At 42.7% G+C, this 21,655-nt stretch overlaps 1 protein-coding gene across 4 annotated transcripts in view; it reads left to right on the forward strand.

Annotated features, from left to right (window-relative positions):
• Nucleotides 1-21,655, forward strand: part of LOC6506850 (dendritic arbor reduction protein 1) — a 28,382-nt gene that overhangs the window by 4,905 nt on the left and 1,822 nt on the right. The window contains exons 1-5 of one of the 4 annotated variants that reach the window (XM_032454020.2): nucleotides 13,436-14,073; nucleotides 14,273-14,846; nucleotides 15,434-16,167; nucleotides 16,297-16,990; nucleotides 18,996-19,055. In XM_032454020.2, the coding sequence (XP_032309911.1) occupies nucleotides 14,303-14,846; nucleotides 15,434-16,167; nucleotides 16,297-16,990; nucleotides 18,996-19,055 (2,032 nt within the window). In that variant the 5' untranslated portion in view covers nucleotides 13,436-14,073; nucleotides 14,273-14,302. Of the gene's footprint in view, nucleotides 1-13,435; nucleotides 14,074-14,272; nucleotides 14,847-15,433; nucleotides 16,168-16,296; nucleotides 16,991-18,995; nucleotides 19,056-21,655 lie in introns of those variants that run through there. The other 3 variants (XM_032454019.2, XM_032454018.2, XM_001957084.4) reach the window with 3 other exon arrangements.

Here is a 21,655-nt window from a genome sequence, read left to right on the forward strand (position 1 = left end):
GCCACCAGATAATTTTGTTTATACATTTATTTGGTGGGCGAACGAAAAGAGAGAGATCAGCAGCTGAACATGCGCCTAAAATTATTTCAATTCACATTATTTGCTTACTTAACTTTTATCACCCGGGCCACGATACATATCTAAGCCCGATAATTGCCAGAGTACCCAAATATACACGAAATGTTGAAAAATAAAAAAACAAATCAAATATATTGAATCGAACACAAAACTTTGAGAAGAGGCGCCCAGCATTGAGATCTCTTTTGGGCAATTGACCCACTAATAGAGCCTGTCAATAAACGTGGCCAGCGGCGACGTTATGGCTTCGATTTGGCCATTGAACTTTGGCTGGTGGCCCCTCGGACCCTCGACTATATTTCCTGTAAACACAAATTAATTGCCCGCAAATCCTGTTCGACCGATCGGCTGGGCATTATTCAACAGTTTTCATTTCAAATTTTTATTGATTCGAGGCTTATGCTCAACATGTTGCGCATGCCAAGTTTTCCGTAAAACTATAGCCCCTTTTCACGCTCCAGCGATCCTCTGGGCTCTGATCGGAAATTGGCCCTGTAGGCCCCGTGTTCGGTGTCACCCCCGAGAAAAGGCCTTTCGATAGGCGATTCATAGCTTCACTGGTCACCCTAATAGCCGTCGTCGATATGTGTTATGATTGCCTAGCGTGAAATTGTGAGAATATTTCCGCGGGACGCGTCATCGACATCAATTAATATTTTATGATGCATTCCGGCGGGTCCTCGAAAGGATATTCAATATCCCGGTGATATGCAATAGCTGTGCGAATGGTTTTATGCTAATGAGTGCGGGGGTGAGAAATTCTAGTGAAGTATGAAAGCATATGGAAATGAACTAGGGCGACTCTGGGGAAGTGCGAAAGTGTGGTGGTTACTGCTGTTTTTTGTGGGTCATAATACACGGCTTGGGAAAAATGAACTAGAGTCATTAGACAAATAGGAGTAACGCTCTGGGTATAATAACACGACAGGAAGTCTCTGGGCTAAAATGTAGTACAAGCACGAAGGATTTATTCACTTGCTCGCAGAGAGATCATTTTCTACGGTTGTTTACACTCTGCAGAACCCATAACTAATTTAAAACATTTATTTATGGGAAAACGCTAACCTAAAACCAATAAAAATCCAATTAAATCCACTTACAAAACCCCCCACAAATAAATTTCAAAACAAATCGCTTCAAATAGAAATAGAAAATGGCGCTCTAGACTCTGTAGTAACAGCAACAATAACCGTATCAATATCAGTCAGTTTCGAGTGACTTGCCATTAGAATAAATAAACTTATATATAGAGGCGAAGCCAAATAAAAAATACATTTAAAGCCAGCCAATAATGAAAATAGATACACAAACACACGGCCAGACAGCGTACAATCGACAACAATCGATAGTCAACAACATCAGTCAGAGAGATATGTAAACTAAAATGAGAAAAAAAGAAAAATAATAGTTAAGCGATGGGGAAAAAAAAACTGTCGCAAATTGCGGTCATTCGTCATGCGCACATAAGCAGAACGACAGCAGCAGCAACAGCAACAATAGCAACAGCAACAGCAACAGCAACAGCAGCAGCAATATCGCAGGCACAGCAGCAACATCGCCGATACAGCAGCAACTTCTAGCAAAACGCTCGGCAAATGGCGTCGTGGCCATAGGTGGGGGTGAGGGTGAGTGGTAGGGGGAGGGGGAGCTGAGCCGCCCAGGGGGAGCAGGGCTAGATGGAGCGAGGGAGACAGCCATCCAGTTGGAGGGAGAAAGAAAGCAGCCAACGATGGGCAACAGCAACATTTAGCGGCTTTGTTTCTATTATAATCAAGCAAAAAAATTAACTTGGCGACTTTTTTTTTTTTGCTCTTCACGCATAAATATGAAAATTTTTAAGTAGGAAGCAGGGGCTTAGAGTTTATTTTTTTTAGAAGGGATCAGAAAGCTTAAAAATAAAATTTACATTTTTATAATTTAACAAAATATGAGAAAAAAAAATTTTTTGGAAACAGCCTATGGTGAGAAATGTTTAATTAATGATTTATGCATAATATTATAAAATTATAACTTAATAAATTGTATTTCCATAGATATTAATTTTTAATTATAAAGCTAACAAACCACCCCCTTAATGGACACCCCTGATCACACTTTGTTCCGCTGTATTTCTCACTGCCTGATTTTTTTCTTTTCGTTTTTTGTTCCAACTATGAAATGTGTTTTGATTTGCTGCGCTTGCGAAGCTTTGCTATTGCTTTTGCTGGCTGCTGGTTGGACGCTTCCAGAGGGGGTGGCTGTTGCCCAGCGGGACTGGGGGCGGGGGTGGCCGTCTCAACATGGCGACGTTGACTTTTGCTGCTTAATGGTGCTTAACAGCCATTGAGCGGAGCGGAGCGGAATGGAGCCGAGCTGAACTGAGAGACTGCGTGACACTGCGCATGTCCCGCGGCCGTACGGGAAGCGTACTATATAAAATGTATCTAACAGATAGCCACTATCTGAGTATCTAAGTAGGTGAGTGTGTGTGTGAGAGCAGTACATAGGAAGACAATTGCGCTAAAACCGTTAGAACGAAAACGGAAAATGTCGATACGTTGGCAGCCATTTTAGGTTGATTGGGGAAATTAAATCGATAAGATAAAAATAAATATTTTAAAATAGGCATCTGTCTAATAATACCTCAATATACGTTCACCTCCCTCCAAAGCCATCCCTGCCCAAAGCTAAAAAAAACATTCCCATATCAATTTCAGTCAGCAATTTGTCGACCATTAGTCTCTCCCCAAAAATAAAAAAAATATCCAAACAAAAAGCTAATGCCACAAATCCAGCGGAGTATCTTTTCCCACCTTTCCCTCCCAGACGAAAATATCGAAGCTATTGTTTGGTCTCCAATCCGACCGTTGTTATGATGGCTATTAACGCTATTATTATGAAAATTTTCAGCATCATTGATTTTTGTTACCGATTTTCTAATTTAACCAAATTATTGTTTATTCCCTCGTCGTTGATTTATATCATTTTTGCCTCTTGAATCTTGGGATCTTTTATACATTTAGATACTTTTGGATGTTTTGTCTTTCGGCTTCTTCTAGTTGTTGTTTTAGTCTCTAGCAGTCTCTCCCGCCTACCTTTTGGCCAATGGGTCTCTCATGGCCAAGTAAGACCATTGGGATTCGGGTTTTCTGTTAACAGGTTGCGTAAATATCTCTTGGCCTCAATGAAATACCTCCACACTCAGACATTCACAGTCCGATAAACAGACTCATAGATAGGAAGACTTTTTCCTCAATGAAATGCCGAAAATTAGCATAATCTTTTCTACCTTTCTCGTTGGGCCTCTACACTGGTCAACAGAAGTGCGGTATCCGAACCATAAATAGTTTAGAGTAGGGATTAAACTTAAACTTACAAAGTACACTATATAAATTTATAGTAAAAATTAATATATCGAGAAGATATATTAGATATATCTTCAAAGGAAGTGCCTGTTTGGTTTTTAAGTTTAAAAAGTAAAAGTTTTAGCTCTACCTGTAGTACAGTGTTCCCTCAAAAGGCGGCACACGCAGAAGAAAAATAAAAGCGAAACCTGTTCACGTTTTAAACGAAAATCTTGTCGGACATGATGTTCCCCTCGGGTGGAGTAAAATCGAGGGGTTTCTTGGGCTGCTGCGGTTATTTGTTTGTTGGTGTCAAAGCTGTCACATATTTTATGCAGTGTTCAGGGTACGTACGGGGGGTTCAAGGGGTCACAGTGACCCACACGCATTCATCTCTATCTCTCTCGGAGCCGACTTCCCTCAGAGCCGATGCCCCTTCTCAGCCACCTCCGCCCCTGGATCACTGCACATGCATTTTAATTTCCCAGTTGTTGGTAATTGCCGGGCCGTCCCCTTGGGCCATCATGCCGCATTTGTCCCGGCCGAGAGAGCTATGATTTCTTGCCAACCGTTTCTGCCAGTCGTGATTGCATTTGGCAGGAGGGGGCTATAGTGCAGGTAATGTCCCGGCCAGACATATGTTAGCCTTATAATTTATGCCCCTGTATTTTGTATGATTTTTGTTTATTAATTGTGCAAGCCGATCGTCAAAATATTTTCTGCCTCCGGGCTCTCCTTACTTTAGTTTATTTGTTTTTAAAACACCAGCTATTTGGCTTTCTCTGTGTGGCAATTTATTTAATTACATAGAACGCCGGCCAAGGTTGCCTGCCGATAATTTATATGTCACAGTTAAATTAAATGAATTTAACAGGAGAATTAAGCAAACAAAACACCAGAGTCGAATAATTGAGAAGCGAATTTCTTACTTTTTTTTGTCGCTTGCCTCGTCGTGTTTAAAATCCTCCGCTGCTTAATTAAACTCATTTGGGTGGATCGTTAAAATAAATCAAGCGAGGTAATAAGTGAAATTAGTTAAATGAGCCATAAACAAAACTCAGTTATGTTAGTCCCAGGCTGTAAATAATAAATCGCTGGAGAACTGAAAGTACAATCCGGGAGATGAGAACGGTAGATTGCAGTTTAATAAGAATAAAGGTTAAATTAATTAATTTGTAGCCATTAAGCAGAGTTTTTTTAGTTGGAGTTAACTTCCAATCTTACAACATTTTCTCACTCCCCTAGGTTTGTCATATTTCATAGCAATACCATTTATCTCGTCTAATTAAACGCCGCAAAATAAATGCTTAATTGGACAGATAGACTTTTGAATGAGCAACTGATATATGTTTTGGGAAGGGGTCTGATCGAACCGATCAGAAATCGAGAAATGTTAAACAGTAGCTGGAGTAGCAACCTGCTGGCATTTTAACTTGCCACACAATCTGCATATGCGAATGTGGCACACAAACGGCTGATATTTGAACTGACTAGTTGTCTGGCCGGCGAAATAGATGTGTGCCAAAAGATTTTGACAGGCCAACTATCAATTTATATCGTTAATGTGAAAAACTTCTGCAGACTTCCAGCCATCCAGTCCTCAAGGCCCGAATCGGAGCTAATTGAATTGTCGATAAGGCAAACGTTTTGACAGCTTGACAGCTGCCTAAAATTTGAATTCAAATTCGGAGGGAAACACACAAAGTTGCAGGCCCAACTGGAAATGTCACTTCGAAGAAGTTACTGCCTGGCCCACATTGCGTATACGCGGCGTTGACTCATTGTGTTTATTATTGTTTGTTTGTGTTTTTTTTTTGGCGGTTTTTTGCGAGGCGGCATTCTAAGCACTCGATTGTGCCGCAATTCGACCCAGTTTGAAGCACAATAAGAACCACGGGCCCAGCACAGCAACACAAAAACTATGAGTCATTGCAACTCCAGTTTTGGATGTCCCAGCTGCTCAGCTCCTTTGAAGCTTTTGCGAAATTTATGCGCACAATATGCGAAATTTATTGTAATGACAATCGCTTAGTGCATAATTCGTTTCCCGCCCCCTGAGCCTCTTTATTTTTTACTTTTTTTCCGCCAGAGCTGGGCGAGCAGGAAACGGGCAATCATTGAAGCTTGTTTTGTTGTTTCGGCTTTTGGGATTTTTATTATTATTATTTTTTTTTTGGATGCAGCTGCTCCAATTGACGCCCACCTGCAAAATGCGGCAAGAGGGGCAAATCTGACGTCAGAGTGGGCCGAGATATGCATAAATCAAAGTGAGATATAAGTGTCCGAGCTTAGCAGGGTATAATCTTTTATTGCAAGGAAAAACACCAAAAGAAAAACTGGTTTCTCAAACACATCATAAAATATGAATAAATATTTTATCAAAAACACAGAACATCATAAGTTTTTATTGACATCATATTTTATCAGATCTTTTCAAGAACATTTATCACTTGTTGTTTCAGTTTAACAACTGAAATATTTTGTTTACAAAACCTTAACCCTGCCTGAATCCTTCATTAAGCAGGTGTCAGTCACAAGCTTGAACTTTTTCAGCCTCAGCTCCTCGGAGTTGCTTTCATTTTCATTGAACAATGTGCATCATTAACGCAAAATGCTGGTTGCTGTTACCGTATTGTGCTGCCTGGGTTTTTGCAACTCGTTAACAAAAGCGCAAATATTTTAAGCTTAAATTTTGTGTTGTTTTGCGTTTGCGTTTTTGGTTTTGTTATTTTTACAACAAATACTCCTGGCCGGGGCTTAATGAAGTGCGATTCAGATTCGCACGAATCCGAATCCGAGGGGATACTGTTTCGGCCAATGTGTATTAAGTTTATTTTTGTGGTCGAGCCAAATGAGGAAGCTGAAATGTTTCTGGCAAGTGAAACAGTCCCCCTTCGACCCCGGAACAGTTCGCAAACACCCTGGAATTCATCTGGGACTCACGTGTGCGGCTGACTTTGTGACTTTTGTGGGCTGGTCTTTGACCATTTTTGGCCAGACTTTGTTTTTGGGGTCTCTTGCATTGATTAACGCATTTCTTTGGCTGTCCAGTGGCTGTGTAGTTTCTATTTTTCCTGGTCCGGTCCATTGTTGTTGCTGTTGTCGGTGGAGCTGCCGATTTGGCAAGTGATTTATGCCGCCGTTGGGGGAACTGCCGCTGACACATTGCGGAGACACATTTGTAGCTAATAAGTTTAGTGGCATAATGAATGGCATTTGAAAAGGCCCATTGAATCGCCAATCGAGAATATGTAGTATAAAGTATGTGGTGCTACTTGGTATTGCAACATGTGCCAGCATTTCAAATGAATCACTGGCAATAAATCTGGGTCAAAAGGAGCCAAAACAGTTGACATATTTGGTCGAAGATTGCGGAACTGCTCTAAGGAGAAATTTTATGTTTAAATATATTCCTCTCACATAAAAGGTTTTATTCCACCTAGCATTAATTGCTCATTAATAGAAGGAGTATTCAATTTTCAATTTTATTACCTTACTTTTATGGCATTACTAATGTATTTATTAATCATTTAATGCCTTCATAATCATATTCTTCTCTATAGCTTTTAGGATTTACTTTTACCATAAAGACCCTCTTTTTTGTGCGTTTTTTATTTCACCTCCCCCCTTCGCACTTCTCTCGCTCTAAGCACTTAAAAAGCGGAAAAAATACACAATGTCAGACACTGCCAGGTAATTTTTTTTAAAGACGCGCACGCGCCAATGCCAACGTCAGCGTCGCCGTCGACGCTGGCAGCCCACCTTCGCAACTTCACAAAGGTGTTAAAATGCCAGCCCGAAAGGGCAGAAAGGCAAAGGACAAAGCGGGAAGAGGGCAGGGAGCGGGGTGGGAGCGGGCGACGAGGGTTAAGGTGGTTAATAACCCGAGCCAGAGCGCTAATGAAAAAGACAGGCTAAAATAAAGCGGAATGACGTCAAAACTGAAGAGATAAACGAGGGGGCCAGAGATAGAGTACAGTATACATATGGCAAATGAACTGAACAGGGTTCGGCTTGAGGGTTTAAGGTCCATGTCTGACCACGTCATCGGCGGGTCCTTAAAGTGATATGGGGGCGGGCTAAACTAAATTTATGATGATCACCAAAATTTGATCGCAGCTGATGAATGGGGTTAAAAAAAGTGGAGGAATATTTGCAGCTGCCCCTATTAGACATTTGATTTTTTTAATGGACTTTTGAGAAATCGAAAATAGGAATCAAAAGATAGAGAGACAGAGAGAGAAAGATAAATGCCCCATGCTTTTCTTTTAACACCTTTTCGAGAGATTTGTGCTGTTGTTGCTGTTTGCCTTGCCACTTAGCGCCTCTTTTACGATTAGAGAAAAAAATAGGAAATAGGTTCGGAGTGGGCATGGGGGGCAGACCTCATTTAATTATGTAAACGACACGAGCGTGGCTCGAGTAGAAGATAGGAGACCCATTTATGTCAAATTGACACCTTGTGGGTTCCCTCTGCAGCGCCCAGTTCTCTTGGTTTACACTCAGAAAAAAACAAGAGTCATTTTTGATATTTAATTAAATTACAAAACATCTATGAATATTTTTCTTAAAGAAAAGTCTTTAAATTTTGTGTAATAGTTTGTGTAAATGTTTGTATTTAAGAGCTCTTTAGTAAAGAAAGTCCATTATTTTCTCGCTGTGCATCTAAACTCTTTGGTGTTTCCAAAATTCCACATGCATCTCCGCTTCTCATTTTCCCTCTCTAATACACTTTAAATATTTATGAGCCCGTGTCTTGTCCTCTTTCGCCTAATTGATGAGTTCAGCTCAGATCAAGGTGTTAAAGTTTGTTTTAGCCTTTGGTCCGTCGTATGGATTTGCCAGTTATAGCGGGGGCATACTGTTTGCTTTCGCAGGTGCCAAAGCAAAGCAAACGCCAAAGGCAAACGCGAAGGAGACGCGTCCAGCTGTGCCGACAAATTGTGGCTGGCGACAAGCAAATAAACAGAATCAAGCCCGCGCTGCATGAGCTGCATTTTCCTGCAGTCCACACCCCTGTCCATCCCCCCCGCACGTCATAGTTTTCCCCCTTCCACCTGGCCCCTCGGCCGATGGAGAGCAGCTCGCGTGTAAATGATTCTCGCCACATGTCCATGTAAAGACTTTTCTGAGGCGAGTGTGATTTTGTGGCACAGGTAGCCGCATGGCTTGTCAATACCTACACGCCTGCCTTCGAACAGAGACCCAATGTGGCATGCCTCCAAGCCCAAGTTAATAGGAACGGGGGAAAATGCAGTTACACTCAAGAAATTATTGGTATGAAACTTATGGAAAATATAATAGTCTCTTACTTGCTTAAATTCTTTCAACACAAATACTACAATGTGCTACAAAACCAACAAAAATTAACTTAAATTTACAAGACCACATCCCACAGGCCACAATCCCCTCATTCGATGCAAATCAATGACTCCCCAAGCAGCAAATCCCCTAAGTAAATGCAAAGTGGTCGCCTTGTAATCTGCCTTCGACTCACAAATGAACAAAAAATTCAATTCCCAGAAATTGACTGGAAATCGCAACCATAGAGAGACCCACGTGACTGGGGCTGGGAGTTTGGGTGACATTTCAAGTATTCGCCAGGCCAGGTCCAGGGAGTTGGTCATTTCACAACGGAAAATGGGAAAATGGAAAAACGAAACGAAACGATGCAAAACGCATGTCGAGCATGGGCTGCACTTGTCGTTTGGCTCCTTGGAGCTCCTCGGAGCAGGGAGCTATCCAACTACTGTTCCAAATTTGATTTGCCATGCTGATTTGGCGGCGGGATAGCCGGCGGGGAGAAGAAGGTGAAGGAGAAAAATGCGGAAAACATATTTGGCATAGTTTTCCCCCCTTTAACTCTCTCTCACTCTTTCTCTTTCGGTATATGTGTCTCTTTTTCTCGTTGGGAAAGATTTATGTGCGGCCGGTCCAATAAAATAATTGCCAGTGATTTTTTATGCAAATCGCTTTTCGCTCCTCGGCTGACTCATGGCCAAAAACGAAAACAAAATAGTAAACTGGGTATGCATATGAAAACTCCCAAACCCAAACTCAAAAACTAAAGAAAAGAAAAAAAAAACTAAACCATTTTACGATCTTCTGAACCCGAGTCGGATTTTATGGTACAGCGTTTAGTTTTTATGGCGCTTGGAGTCCGGGGTTAATTTGCTGCCGGGACCGACTTATCTGCCATCCGTGGGCCGTGAAGAGGGTCAGAATGGCGTTTGACATTGATTTCAACACCCGCCCGGCGTCAAAATCGAAAGACTCAGGCAACGAACTTGTTCTGGCGCGAGGTGAAGTTTTTTTTCCGAATCGCTCCCCTGAATGTGTCAAATCTATCGTTTCCTGTCCTGTTAATGGAAACTTTCACTGGCCCCAACCAGCACTCGTTTCATTAAGCAAATTTCAGGAAATATACTTTTTATATATTGTATCTCTTTTTATCTTTATTTTGCACTCAATTGAAGTTGGCCCTGGGGGCCGAGTGGTTATTCGCGATTGCTTTTCAAAATACAATACGAGTCCAGCGATTATTTAACGATTTTACAAAGTACTATCTTCGCATTCGTTTCTTCCAATGCTTTCTTTCTCTTTTTTGTATCTAGCGATTACTTTTGGCCACTTCTTCTTATCCCGCCAATACATCTGACTTGGCCGAAAGCCGCTATTGTTGCTGGTCAGCGTGTTGGTCTTATCACAATTCATTGTTTTTGGTTGGCAATGGGTGTGTAGGGGGATTTACTGTACAAAAAACAAAAAAATAAATGATGAACCGATATTTGGCACGTGCCGCTAATGAAATCGCCCAATCTCTGGGGCACCTAAGAAATTTTGAAATATTGGTTGTAAATACCAAACGGGCTATTTATAAGTTCCGGAATTACAGCACCAATTAGATCGATATCGAGGCCTTTTGTGTGGGCAGCCGGAGAATCCAAAGCGATCGAAACTTTTTATAACCCAATTCTTGTCGAACCATTTAGGCATTTAATTTATTATCTCCCGCAGTTCAAATGCTTTTGTTATTGATATTATTTGGACCCATTTCTTACGATTTTTATGGAGCGCTCTCCTGTTACTGTGTGTGTGTTCGAGCGACATTTATGAGCCACTTTATGCACAGCTGTCAGAGCCACGAAGATCGGACGCAAAATGGCCAATTTTATGGCTCAATATCAACGGGCCGACCGGACCGGCCGACTGGCTGGCTAAGAAAATGCTTCGATTAATAATAGTAAAAATAAAAAATAAACAGTTGGCAATTTGACATCTTTTTTATACATATATAGTTATTTTTGGCATATTGATGGTCGTTAATAGATAGAGGCAAATTGAAAAGAAATGTCAAATGAATGAATGGCTCTCGGAGCGGGGATTTGAGGGGTCTGCGGCTTCGTGCTTGGCTATAAAACCTAAGAAAACCTTAGGCTCTTTAAAATGCAAAGCGGCTGCCGAAGTTGGAATATAAAAGTAACAGCGACAACAACAGCCAAGATAATGGAACATAAAATTTATTAATTTTTATAGTCATTATTTGGTTGTCTTTTTCTTATATTTGTTTGAATGCTTTTGTATTTATTTCCCTGTTTGCTCGGTTCGATTATGCTTCCATTTCTCGCAGCAAGTGCCAAATTTGGTCTGGGGTTCTTGACCACGAAAACATACACGCACGTGTGACAAGTTTCGGTATGGCCGAGTATTTGTGCGACGCACTGTGCTTTATTTTGCATATTTTGTTCGATTTTAAATGAAGTCACGTTGCACTCGTAAACTTGATATTTATGTTTGTCATTATTTTTTATGCTTTTTGCTTGTTTTTCATATAAATATTACCATTTTGTTGGTTGTGTCTTGTGTTGTTTGGGGGCCCCGATACATGTGTAGGGTACAACAATGTCTTGTTTTCCGCTCTCTCAGTGTCGGTGTCGGTGGTTCGGTGCCGCCTGGTGGCGTTAAACAATAGTTAACAACTTTATTTGTGTGCTTATATGCAGTTAACGCTTTTGCCCATTAAGAGCCAACTCCTCACGTTTCGGCTGCCATTCACCTGAGAAATGCCAAAGCAGCATGCCACAAGTAGCCTGCTGCACTTCCAGCCAACTAATGAAGCTGCACTGTTGCACTGTTACAGTGTTGTACGGTTGTACTTGGTGTGGTGCACTTGCTGGGTTGCTGCATCTGCTGCAGAAGCCGCCACCAGTCATCGCCAGGGTCTGTCAGTCCACATAAAAGTCAGAGATGGCTATGAAAAATCACCAAAACGAATCGCTAAACAGCCGCAAATGCACTCGAAACGGGGCATACCGAATTCGAGACGCGAAATATGGGAAAATGCACTCAAATTATCCGAGTATTGCCGGTGAAAACGATGCCTTTGTTTGCCTTTTGAGATTGCCGACAGGTGTTTGAACGGAGTAAAAATAATTCATTGAAAATATCATAGGATTGAGGTATGAATTTTCCTCTAAAATTACAATTCATGAACTGCAGTCGTACTCCCAGCCAATTGACCTTTTTAATAACTGGTGCTTCCTCCCTAAAAAAATTAAATATTCATTGCATATGAAGGCACTTAACCGACTGCAGTTTTCCATTAGTATCTCACCATAGTAATCCCAATTTATCAAAACTCCAAATGGGTCAAATCAATAAACAATAACATAAAATGTCCCAAGACTCCATCATCACATAGGCAAACAAGTAAATAACTCAAAGACAAAAAACGGGACAGCAAGACCATTTGAACTCCCTTCTCCAGCACTTTCTGATATCAGGCAGCGCAATTTATGCAAATTTTTATACGTACATAATGCCCATTTATCGGACTCTGCTGTCGCCGTCAGAGGCGATTATTGACAACGGCATTTTAATGCTCAAAAAAATCATAAATAAATAAAAATAACTTGGCGTGCCACTCGGTTCGAACAACCGAAAAAAACACAAGACCCAATGGAATAAAAAAGTATAAAGTAAAAAGAAATTGAAATTATAAGTACCTGAACATAATTTCACTCCATCCACCAGAAGTGTCCAAAAGAACATCAGGTTCATAATTGAAATTCATGTTTGTGGTTCTTGTTGCTGTCAAAGAGTTACCGTTGTTGGATGGAGCTGATGGTTGCGGTGGTGGTGGTGGCGGGGCTGCTGCCTCAAAGTCCAATCGCACCACCGGTGAGGGGACCCACTTAAAGATTCCGCGAGTTTCCGTGGCGACACTCTACGCATTCTTATGAGGTCATTTGCGTGGGGAGCGCACTAAATGCGCCCTAGCTCCCACCTATCGTTTAAAGAACTTTTGCCAACTGGAAAACTCTTCAGTTCGTGGAAATCCACACTCCACACTTCGACTGACGGTGAAAAAATCGCAGCCGGCAATCTCGGTCGCAGACATTACTCATACGACCCGCAATGGAACACAAAAATCTATTAAAATTATCACACGCCATGTTGACCTCAGCGGCGAACAAACATTACTCAAAAAATCCGAAAAAGTACCGTTTGTGTGAGTGTTTTTGGGTCTAGAAAAAAATGTACATATATATAGAAAAAAAAAATCAGCAACCGCAGCCAATAAAATGAAAAATGCTGGCGCAAAAATATTGCAGCTAAAATAATTTGCCACGCTCGTAAATTTTCAGCTCATAAAGCAGCAACAGAAACAGAAACGAGGCAACATTTGTTGCCGGAGTTGTTGGGGGAGTGAGTCAGTCGGTCGAGTGTCGAGTATTTCTCGAATTGAGTCAGATTTTCGTAGGTTTCTGTTTCTGGCTTTGGCTCTTTTTTATGGTTAGCCTTCGCTGATCGACAGTTTGTTTGATATATGGGCCCTTGGCCCCATCATTTGCATGTGAAAAGCCGGGTGAGTTCACATTTCAGGGCTGGGGATATGTGGAGATATGTGTATAAAAAATTTCACTAATTTGCCAAATGATTATTATGTTTGCCTAAACAACGTTAAGTGCTGCCATAAATTAGCAAACAGACAGACTTGTTTGTACCATGTTTCTAATCAAAGACAAAAGACAATCAAATCTACCTAAACTTCAGAAACAAAAGAAAAAGATTTCAAACTGACTGATGTTAAAAAAAATTTTATTCTTGGGCTAAAGAAATTGTGTTAAAAAACGGAGAGGAAATAAAGTATAAAGAGGCAAGCAGAAATGGTCTTTGGAATTAGCTATTTCTAGTCTTCAAATCCGCAAACTAAAATCAAACTCCAATATAAACAACAGCTCAAACGCATTTCCATTTATTCTCGTTTGCGCAGCGCATGCGAATGGCCGACTCCACACATCGAAAACAAATGACTTAGACAACGAACTTGCATTCCCCTAAAAGCGCATGAGCATTAAGACCTCCAGGCAATAAAAATAAAAATCAAAATCGAAATAAAAATAAGAATACGAATAAAATCCGGACGACAAATCTACAGACAACAAATTTCGGTGCTGGGCAAAACGAAATTGAAACGAAGAATGCTATAAAAATAAAGCCGGAGAAAAGAAAAGAACGTACCTACCATAAAGATAAGAGCCGGCCAGTGGGGCCGAGATTGCTCAAGTGGCAGCCGAAAGTGTTGCAGGGCGATAAAAGTTTAATCAAAATTTATGGGAGGGAAGCGGTGCAGACGGAGGTGGACCGAGCACGAACACTTTAGTATGGAGTATGCTTAACTAACGCTGCTTTATACACAAGAAGAAAAATCTTAAAAGCTTTTCCATCTTATACCAAAAATATTCAGATTTAAGTTAAAGCGTATAGAATAATTTTTAAGAAACAATTTATAATAAGACCAAAAAAAAAAGATATTTTTTCTCAGTGATTCTCATTTGTTTTTTCTGATTTCTTCCCCCTCTCTATAGTCCCCGGAACTAGACTATCGGCACGAGCTGATGGGACGTCTGCATAAAATCGAGCCGGCCGACGTTGAACTCGAGGTTCTGGCAGCAGCCGCTGTAGCCTCCAACAACAACAATAATAGTAGCAGCAACAACAACCACAACAGCAACAGCAGCAGCAACAGCAACGGCAGCCAAACACCCACCAGCAACAGCAACAGCCTGCAGCATCAGTTCCACCATCACCTGCACCACCACCACAACCACTCGCACCAGCACCACCATCAGCACCACCACCTGCACCAGCACGCGCATCCGCACCACAGCCTGCAGAGCGGCGACAGCGGCAGTGGTGCTGCGGAGGCGTGGTCGCACCACTCGCTCGCAGCAACCGCATACCCCACCGATCAGTCGCAGCAACAGCAACCGCAGCAAATTCAGTCCGCCGGATCCCCAAACTCAAACTCGAACTCCGCCTATGGATGTGCCCCGCTCTACGATGGTGCGCCCTACGAGGTGGCTTTAGGCTACGGCGGCGGTGCGACGGTGACAGGTGGCGGTGCGACGGGTGCCAGCAGCGACAAGGAGTATCTATATGGTGGGTATTTGGTGGCCTATAGGGGAAGGGGTGCTGGCTTCAGCTGGGCATACAAAATTACACGCATGGTGAAATCTCGCAAGTCAATAGCAAAGCGATGGCATCGTGTTTGAGCGTTTTGTTGCCGAAATGTGAAATCTGAAACCATCCAAAAATAAAATAAAAATCTGACAAGCGTTAGACACAACACCGAAAAGTGATCGAGGCCTAGACGAACTTGAAATGATCTTTAAAAAACTTCAGAAAATGTACACTAAAAAACCTATGGGGTTCGCTGATAAATTCTTAGCAAAAATCTTAGCAAAAAGTATATAAAATTCTTCAGTTACAAAAATATTAATCCGCCTATCACCCTTTAACTTATAAAATATAGTATTCATTCTCCATAGATAGTGAAGAGCTCTAAAAATAGTCAAACAAATCAGCAGCTGTTTAGAAATTTCATGCATATGCGAGATTTCATTGTGTACCTTTATAATTCCCCATGCCCATACCAATTCGTATAAGGCATGGATTTGCATAATGTATTAGCAGGCGATTATAAGGCGATTTCGTCTATTTTCTTTCTATTTTATTTGATTGCACAGAAACCAAAAACAAAGAGGCTCTCTACGCCGATCCGCTGGACGATCCCTATCAGCGACCTGTGCTCTGGGACGATATTACTACCTCAATCCAAAATATCGATCCGGAGAATGCGCTCATGCTGAGCAGCAGCAGTACCAGTAGCAACAATAACAACAATAGCACAAACAGCAACAACAACAACAGCAGTAGCAACAACACCGGCAGCAACATCAACGGGGACAATGCGACATCGCAACTGCCACAGGTCAAGATGGAGGCAATCGATGAGAGCCTGCTCGAGACTTTCTCAACGCCGCTGCTCAGTCCTTTGGAGATAAAGACCGAAAAGCAGCAGCGACAGCAGCAGCAGCAACAACATCAACACCAACACCAGCAGCAACAGCAACAGCAGCAATACCAGCAGCAGCAGCAACAGCAACAGCACTATCAGCAACATTATCAACAGCAGCACTTGTACCAGCATCATCCGAGTCTGGCGCTCTCGGGCTTGCCACCCGCTGTCGAGGTGGTGGAGTTGCAACTTCACCAGCAACAGCAGCAACATCTGCAGCATAGCGGCAGCAGCAGCCCCAAACTGGCGACCCCCGGCGACAGCGGGAGCACCGGCAACAGCAGCAACACCTCCTCCTATCAGCAACAATACGCATCTCAATTGGTCGGCGGGTCGGGCGGCGGCAACTATCTGAACGGTAGCAGCAGCAACTCCTACGGCTACAGCTGGCACAGCAGTCAGGTGAGTGACGAGATCTTCCCTGCCCCTGAGAGTTTACTTTTTAAACTCCAAGCAACTTCTTTTTATACAAACCTTAACTTTAAGTTGCTTTTTTAGTTGCTTATGAGTGTTTCTCTTTTAACTTCTTAGACCTTCCACACCAAATACCAAATACACCAGCCATCAGCCGCCGCAACAGCCACTGCCACGCCCACAGCTCAACTCGGTGCTCAACAACAACAACAACAGCAGCAGCAATTGCAGCAGCTTTGTCCCCCAGCGGCGCCCAGCACCCCCTCTGCAAGCTCCTCCTCCATCTCATCCTCGTCCGGCTCCTCCGCCAGCCGACATATGTTTGTGCCTCCCCTGACGCCCCCGAGCTCAGATCCTGGAAGTCCTGGAAGCTCCATGGTGGCAGCTGCCGCTGCAGCAGCCGCCCAACGTCGCACCACCCCACCGCCACCCTATCAGCAAGGTCATCCGCTTAGCGGCATGTGCCCCAGTCTGGTGAATACGCCGCCCACGCTGCAACTGCTGGGCGGGGCAGTGGGTAACTCCACTGGTTCCACAACCGTGCTCACCCCCCTCACGCCAGCCAGTGCCATTGCTGCTCAACAAACGCAACAGCAGCAGCAGCAACAACAGCCATCGCAGCAACAGCCGCAGCAGCCACCACCACCGCCCCCGCGGTCAGCGGGAGCCGGGAGGCGTGGCCGGCATTCGCACCATCAGCCCGGAACTGCGGCGCACATCGCCAGTCTGATGAGCGTACGCACGGTGCGGTACAACCGCCGCAACAATCCAGAGTTGGAGAAACGACGCATCCACCACTGCGATTTTGTGGGTGAGTAGAGTTGATATTTATTTACTAAATTTTATTATCAACATAAAAAAACATTAAATAGCTCTAAAAATTAATGGGAGCTTATTATACTGCCATTTTACAATTTGCGATTTTATGTTTTATTTTTTATAGGATTATTATAAACACCATAAATGGATAGTTAAAAGTTGATTTCAAATATTACTTATACGAAGTGTATGCCACATAAGCAATTATTGTTCAAAAATATAATTTAATTATTGAAAAAAAATAATAATTAATTTTAATGTTTTTTTTAGTGAAAGACTCTTAAAATATATATAGAGATCGACTTGGAAAAGATTTTACTTTATAGAAATCTGAGAGATCTTGACTTCCTTTATCTGTAGTTCCCATTCGCTGCATGTCTCCCACTCGTTTATCATTTCGCGCGCTTTGCGACACTTTTCGTAACAAAGTCAGTCTGCGACACATCCCCTGCCCCCCTTCGCTTACGCGCCAGTCACTTGCCACCACCCCCTGGGCCACTTTTTGCTGGCAGCTCCACTCCACGTGCGATCCTCATTGCGCATGCGTGGCGCGTTTTTCCAATCGGCATTTATTTATTCTCTATTTATCTATACATTTATTTATTATCTTTCTGGCTTCGGTTTTCTGTATTTTTTCCGTTTTCTTGCCTGGTGTCACTGTCGCTGTTGTGGCGCTTTTTCAATTGCCTTCTTTGTAATTCTAATTAGGCAATTGCAATAGGCAATATTTATGTAAGACTATAGTCCTCCACCCCCTCCCAGCACGCCGCCCACTTGCCCTCGCCAGAAATGTGGGTTGCCTTTTGTTACAGTTGCAAGTTTTTGTTTATTTCAATGCCAGTGGTGGGGGAGAAAATGTATTTTGTATTTTTTATAAAGAAATATCTTTCTGCCAGGCTTTTAAGATCACTTTCAAATAAATATCCAGCTCCGAAAGAACCTTTTGAAGGCCTTGCAGCACTTCAAAGCAATCGGCTTCGATTAACCAATTCTCAGGCAATATCTAATGAAATAAACAAGCTCCCTTTTGGCCAGCGACATTATCTGGTAGCTTAATCTCCGCAAGATCATCATGAGAATAAACCAAAGATGAGATCACAACACCCATCCATTAGCTATCGTTGGATCACCGATGCGAACTATTAGAGGCCGCAAAAGCAAAAGCACTTAAGTCGGAGACCCACTCCATTGGAAACTTTGGCCCAGTCCTAAGAAACCGATTGCCAGACGGATTCCCAACTCCGTCTCCAATCGCTGGCTACGTGCGTTGCCACTAATAAATAATTGACAATTGTCTGACACGTTTGCCATGGCCATTTTTAGACAACTTTGGACTCCAATCGGCCAAATGCCGATTGCCTGGGCCAACAGAAATGCTGTCCAAATGAAGTTATTATGCCATAAGCGCACGCATCAGACATAAGACATCGGACCGATACTTGGCAGTGAGTTATGTCTGGAGGAGTTCCTCCGATTTGGTCTGGGTCTTGGCTTTTGGGTTTCAGTTTCGGATTCGGCATCGGTATCTCGGCAGCCAATCACGCGTCTAACTGTCGACTATCGTTGCTGTTTCAGTTGCATTTTACAAGTTGCAAGTTGGAACCTGCGAGTTGCGAGTTGCAGGTTCCCGCGCAGCAACATTCTCAACTGGCATTGTGGGGCATTGTGTTGCGCGGCACGTTGCTGTTTCGGCTTTCAATTAGAGGTGTACGTGCGGGATGTACGGCATCCTGGGACCATAAGTGCCTCATAAATGTCACTTGCTGTTTGCGAAGCAAGTGAATCTCGTGCAACTTTCACCTGCCACCCAATTAAGGGACCACGCCCACTGACCCACTCTTCGGGCCTCTGTCTCTATTGAATCCTCTAAATTGGTGTGCTTAAAATCTGATACGGGAAGTCTCTAAATTTAATGCACTATAAAAATGTATCTCAAGTTCTAGTTAAGAAATTGTTGATTTTCGTTTTTCTAACCATTTTTATTCGATGTCTTGCAGGCTGCTCCAAAGTGTATACCAAGAGCTCGCATCTGAAGGCCCATCAAAGGATCCACACCGGTGAGTTTTTTGTTTTTTAAATTAAGCCAACAACCTACTACTAACTGACCACCTACGAGCCACCCACTTGGCGACCTCGCGCCTGACCCCCTGTCACAGTTTTGTCCGGTCCGATCCTTCAGTCGTCTGCATGTGGGCCGAGCCGCTAAGCCCACTGCACCACTGATCCACAGATGAGCCACTACCGCAGCTGCACTCGGGATCGTTGGGCAACCGTCGCCTTTTGATTAATTCGCGCACTCATATTTGTAGTTGCCAGCACATAATTTTCCAAGGCCCAGAGAGCTTCGAGCGCCTTTTTTGCGAGTGCCTGGGATGGGCACTGCAAAAAATTGACTTGACAGCAAATAAATCTATGAGAAATATATTTGAAACAGTAATTCTTCTGCATCACAATATTTTTGAAAGTAACAGGATATTATTAAATTATCTTCACACCTAACATTTTCTTCAGTGCATTGTTAATTTTCAATTTTTACTCCGCGGAGGTAACCGCATCGAAAATCGTGATTTCTACGGTTGGTTTTTGTGGCTCTGACTCGAGATCTGTGGCTCTGTTTTTTTGTGGTCAGTTGCAAGTTGCAGGCTGGCAGTTGCAACATCCAACATCCCAGGCAATCGCCAATCGCCAACGCCATCAGCTGGGCGCACGTTTGGCCTGCATTTCCTCCTGCTCGGATTACACTTGACGTTCCGTTGCTCATTTTGCTCCTGCTTCTGCTTTCTGATTTCTGCTGCTCGCTGATCACCTGTCTTCGTTTTATGGGCCGCACGTTTAATGCTCAAAAAAATCACGGAACAGAGGAAAATAATAATAATAAAAAAAAAAACAAAATGAGCATCGGTTGGCAGAAATCCCATCTCTCTACTGTGTTTTATTAATCGCACATGACCACCTGATTTATGCGCAGCTTAAAACGCTGCCTTAAAAACATTTTTATTATTATGATTTTCAGTTTTTGTTTTTGTTTTTTTGCTCAGCGCTGATTTTCACTTAACTGATAAAGTTAACGCCCCATCAACAAGTGCGCGGCGAAAGGTCGAAGTGGGCATAAAAAGCGAATCGCATCTTCACCGCGGAGTTACCCACTTAGATTCCCTTGAGAATATGCGCGATCTCTTGAGAATATCTCCTTCGATTTGGGCCAAAAAATTAGGTCCAGTGGAAAACTTGAGCCTGGGGGCAAGCACGAAGTCATGTAGTGGTGTTTAGTTTAAACTTTAAACATGTGGGAAAAACTAGGGTAGGGGAAGCTGAAAGATAAATACCCTTTTCCGGAAAATTTTAATTGAATAAAATTGCAAATTATTAACTTTTTGTACAGACATTGTTTAAGACTAATTATTTTCTTGCCACGTAAAGAAACTATTTTCCAGTTTCTGAACCAAAATATATATAAATTATGGAACCTTCTCCAAGAGTATTAAAAGCTCTCTGGATTGGGATTTCGCAATTTCTCGTCGAGTGGCAGGCTACCGTCTGATGGCTGTCGGTTTGTTTGGCTTTCGAGTTAGTTAGCGTTTCGGCCCGGCCCAGCCCAGCTCATTCATAGATTTCCCCCGGCTAGTCGCCAAACATACACACAGCATTTTTCATGCCATTTTTGAGGCGCCACCAGACTGTTGTTTCTGCTGATTAGCAACGCCAGGCTGCAAAGCTGAGAGATATTTGTGGAGAAAAATGGGGGAATTGAGAGATTTCCACCGCAAATATTTGCCAGAGCCATCAAGTTCTTTGCTTGAGTCTTTTGTTTGGGATGCAAAGATTTCCCATTAGCAGAAGAAAGTTATACGCCTTCCACTAGGAATTTATTTCTATACATTTCAAAATATCTATGTTTCAAGACTTAATTAAAGTTAATTAGTTTTCCATCAGTTTATTTAAACCTTAACATCTTTTGCTTCATAAAACCACTTTCCATAGTCTAGACTCTAGACCGAAGACCAGCTTCGTCTCATCATCAAAACTTTGGAGGAAATCTCGAAGCTCGTAAATTTGTCATTTTTATTTGGGCTTTTTGTTTTTATCTGGCTGCGTCGATTAGAAAATCACTTGGTAACTAATCTTTATGCAGTCGGCGAACGCATAAATTTCCCATATCTCGAGGGGCCAGTCTACGGACTACGGTCCGAGTTCCCAGTTCCCTGTCCCTAGGATTCGGGCTGAAACGAGCTTATTTTGTACTGATTTGTTTGCTAATATGTTCGCGCTGCCATAAATTAGTTTGATTTTATGCCCAGCGACTGGAGGAGGCCTGGTCGGAGCTCAGCCCGCGGCTGTGGTCCAGAGTCCAGGTCCGAGAGTTCCAGGCCAGACTCGATTGGAGCCTGAATTTATTTACGACTATATGTATAATGCCCCGTGGCCTTATCGCGGAGTATAAGTAAAATTATGAAGTAATTCTGTTCGGCTTATCGCATTGCGTTCATCGCACATTACAAAACAAGCTTTACATAACTCTGTGTTTGTTTGTTTGACCGATCTTTGTTTGTGCTGCCGCGATCATTGCCAAATTAAATTCCCACGACCGATTTCATTCGGGGAGGTCTCTCTCCAGGTCTACGATTCTACGGCATCTATGAGTCATCCAACCGTTTGG

The sequence above is a fragment of the Drosophila ananassae genome, chromosome 2R, assembly GCF_017639315.1.
Source record: "Drosophila ananassae strain 14024-0371.13 chromosome 2R, ASM1763931v2, whole genome shotgun sequence".
Lineage (NCBI taxonomy): Eukaryota > Metazoa > Arthropoda > Insecta > Diptera > Drosophilidae > Drosophila > Drosophila ananassae.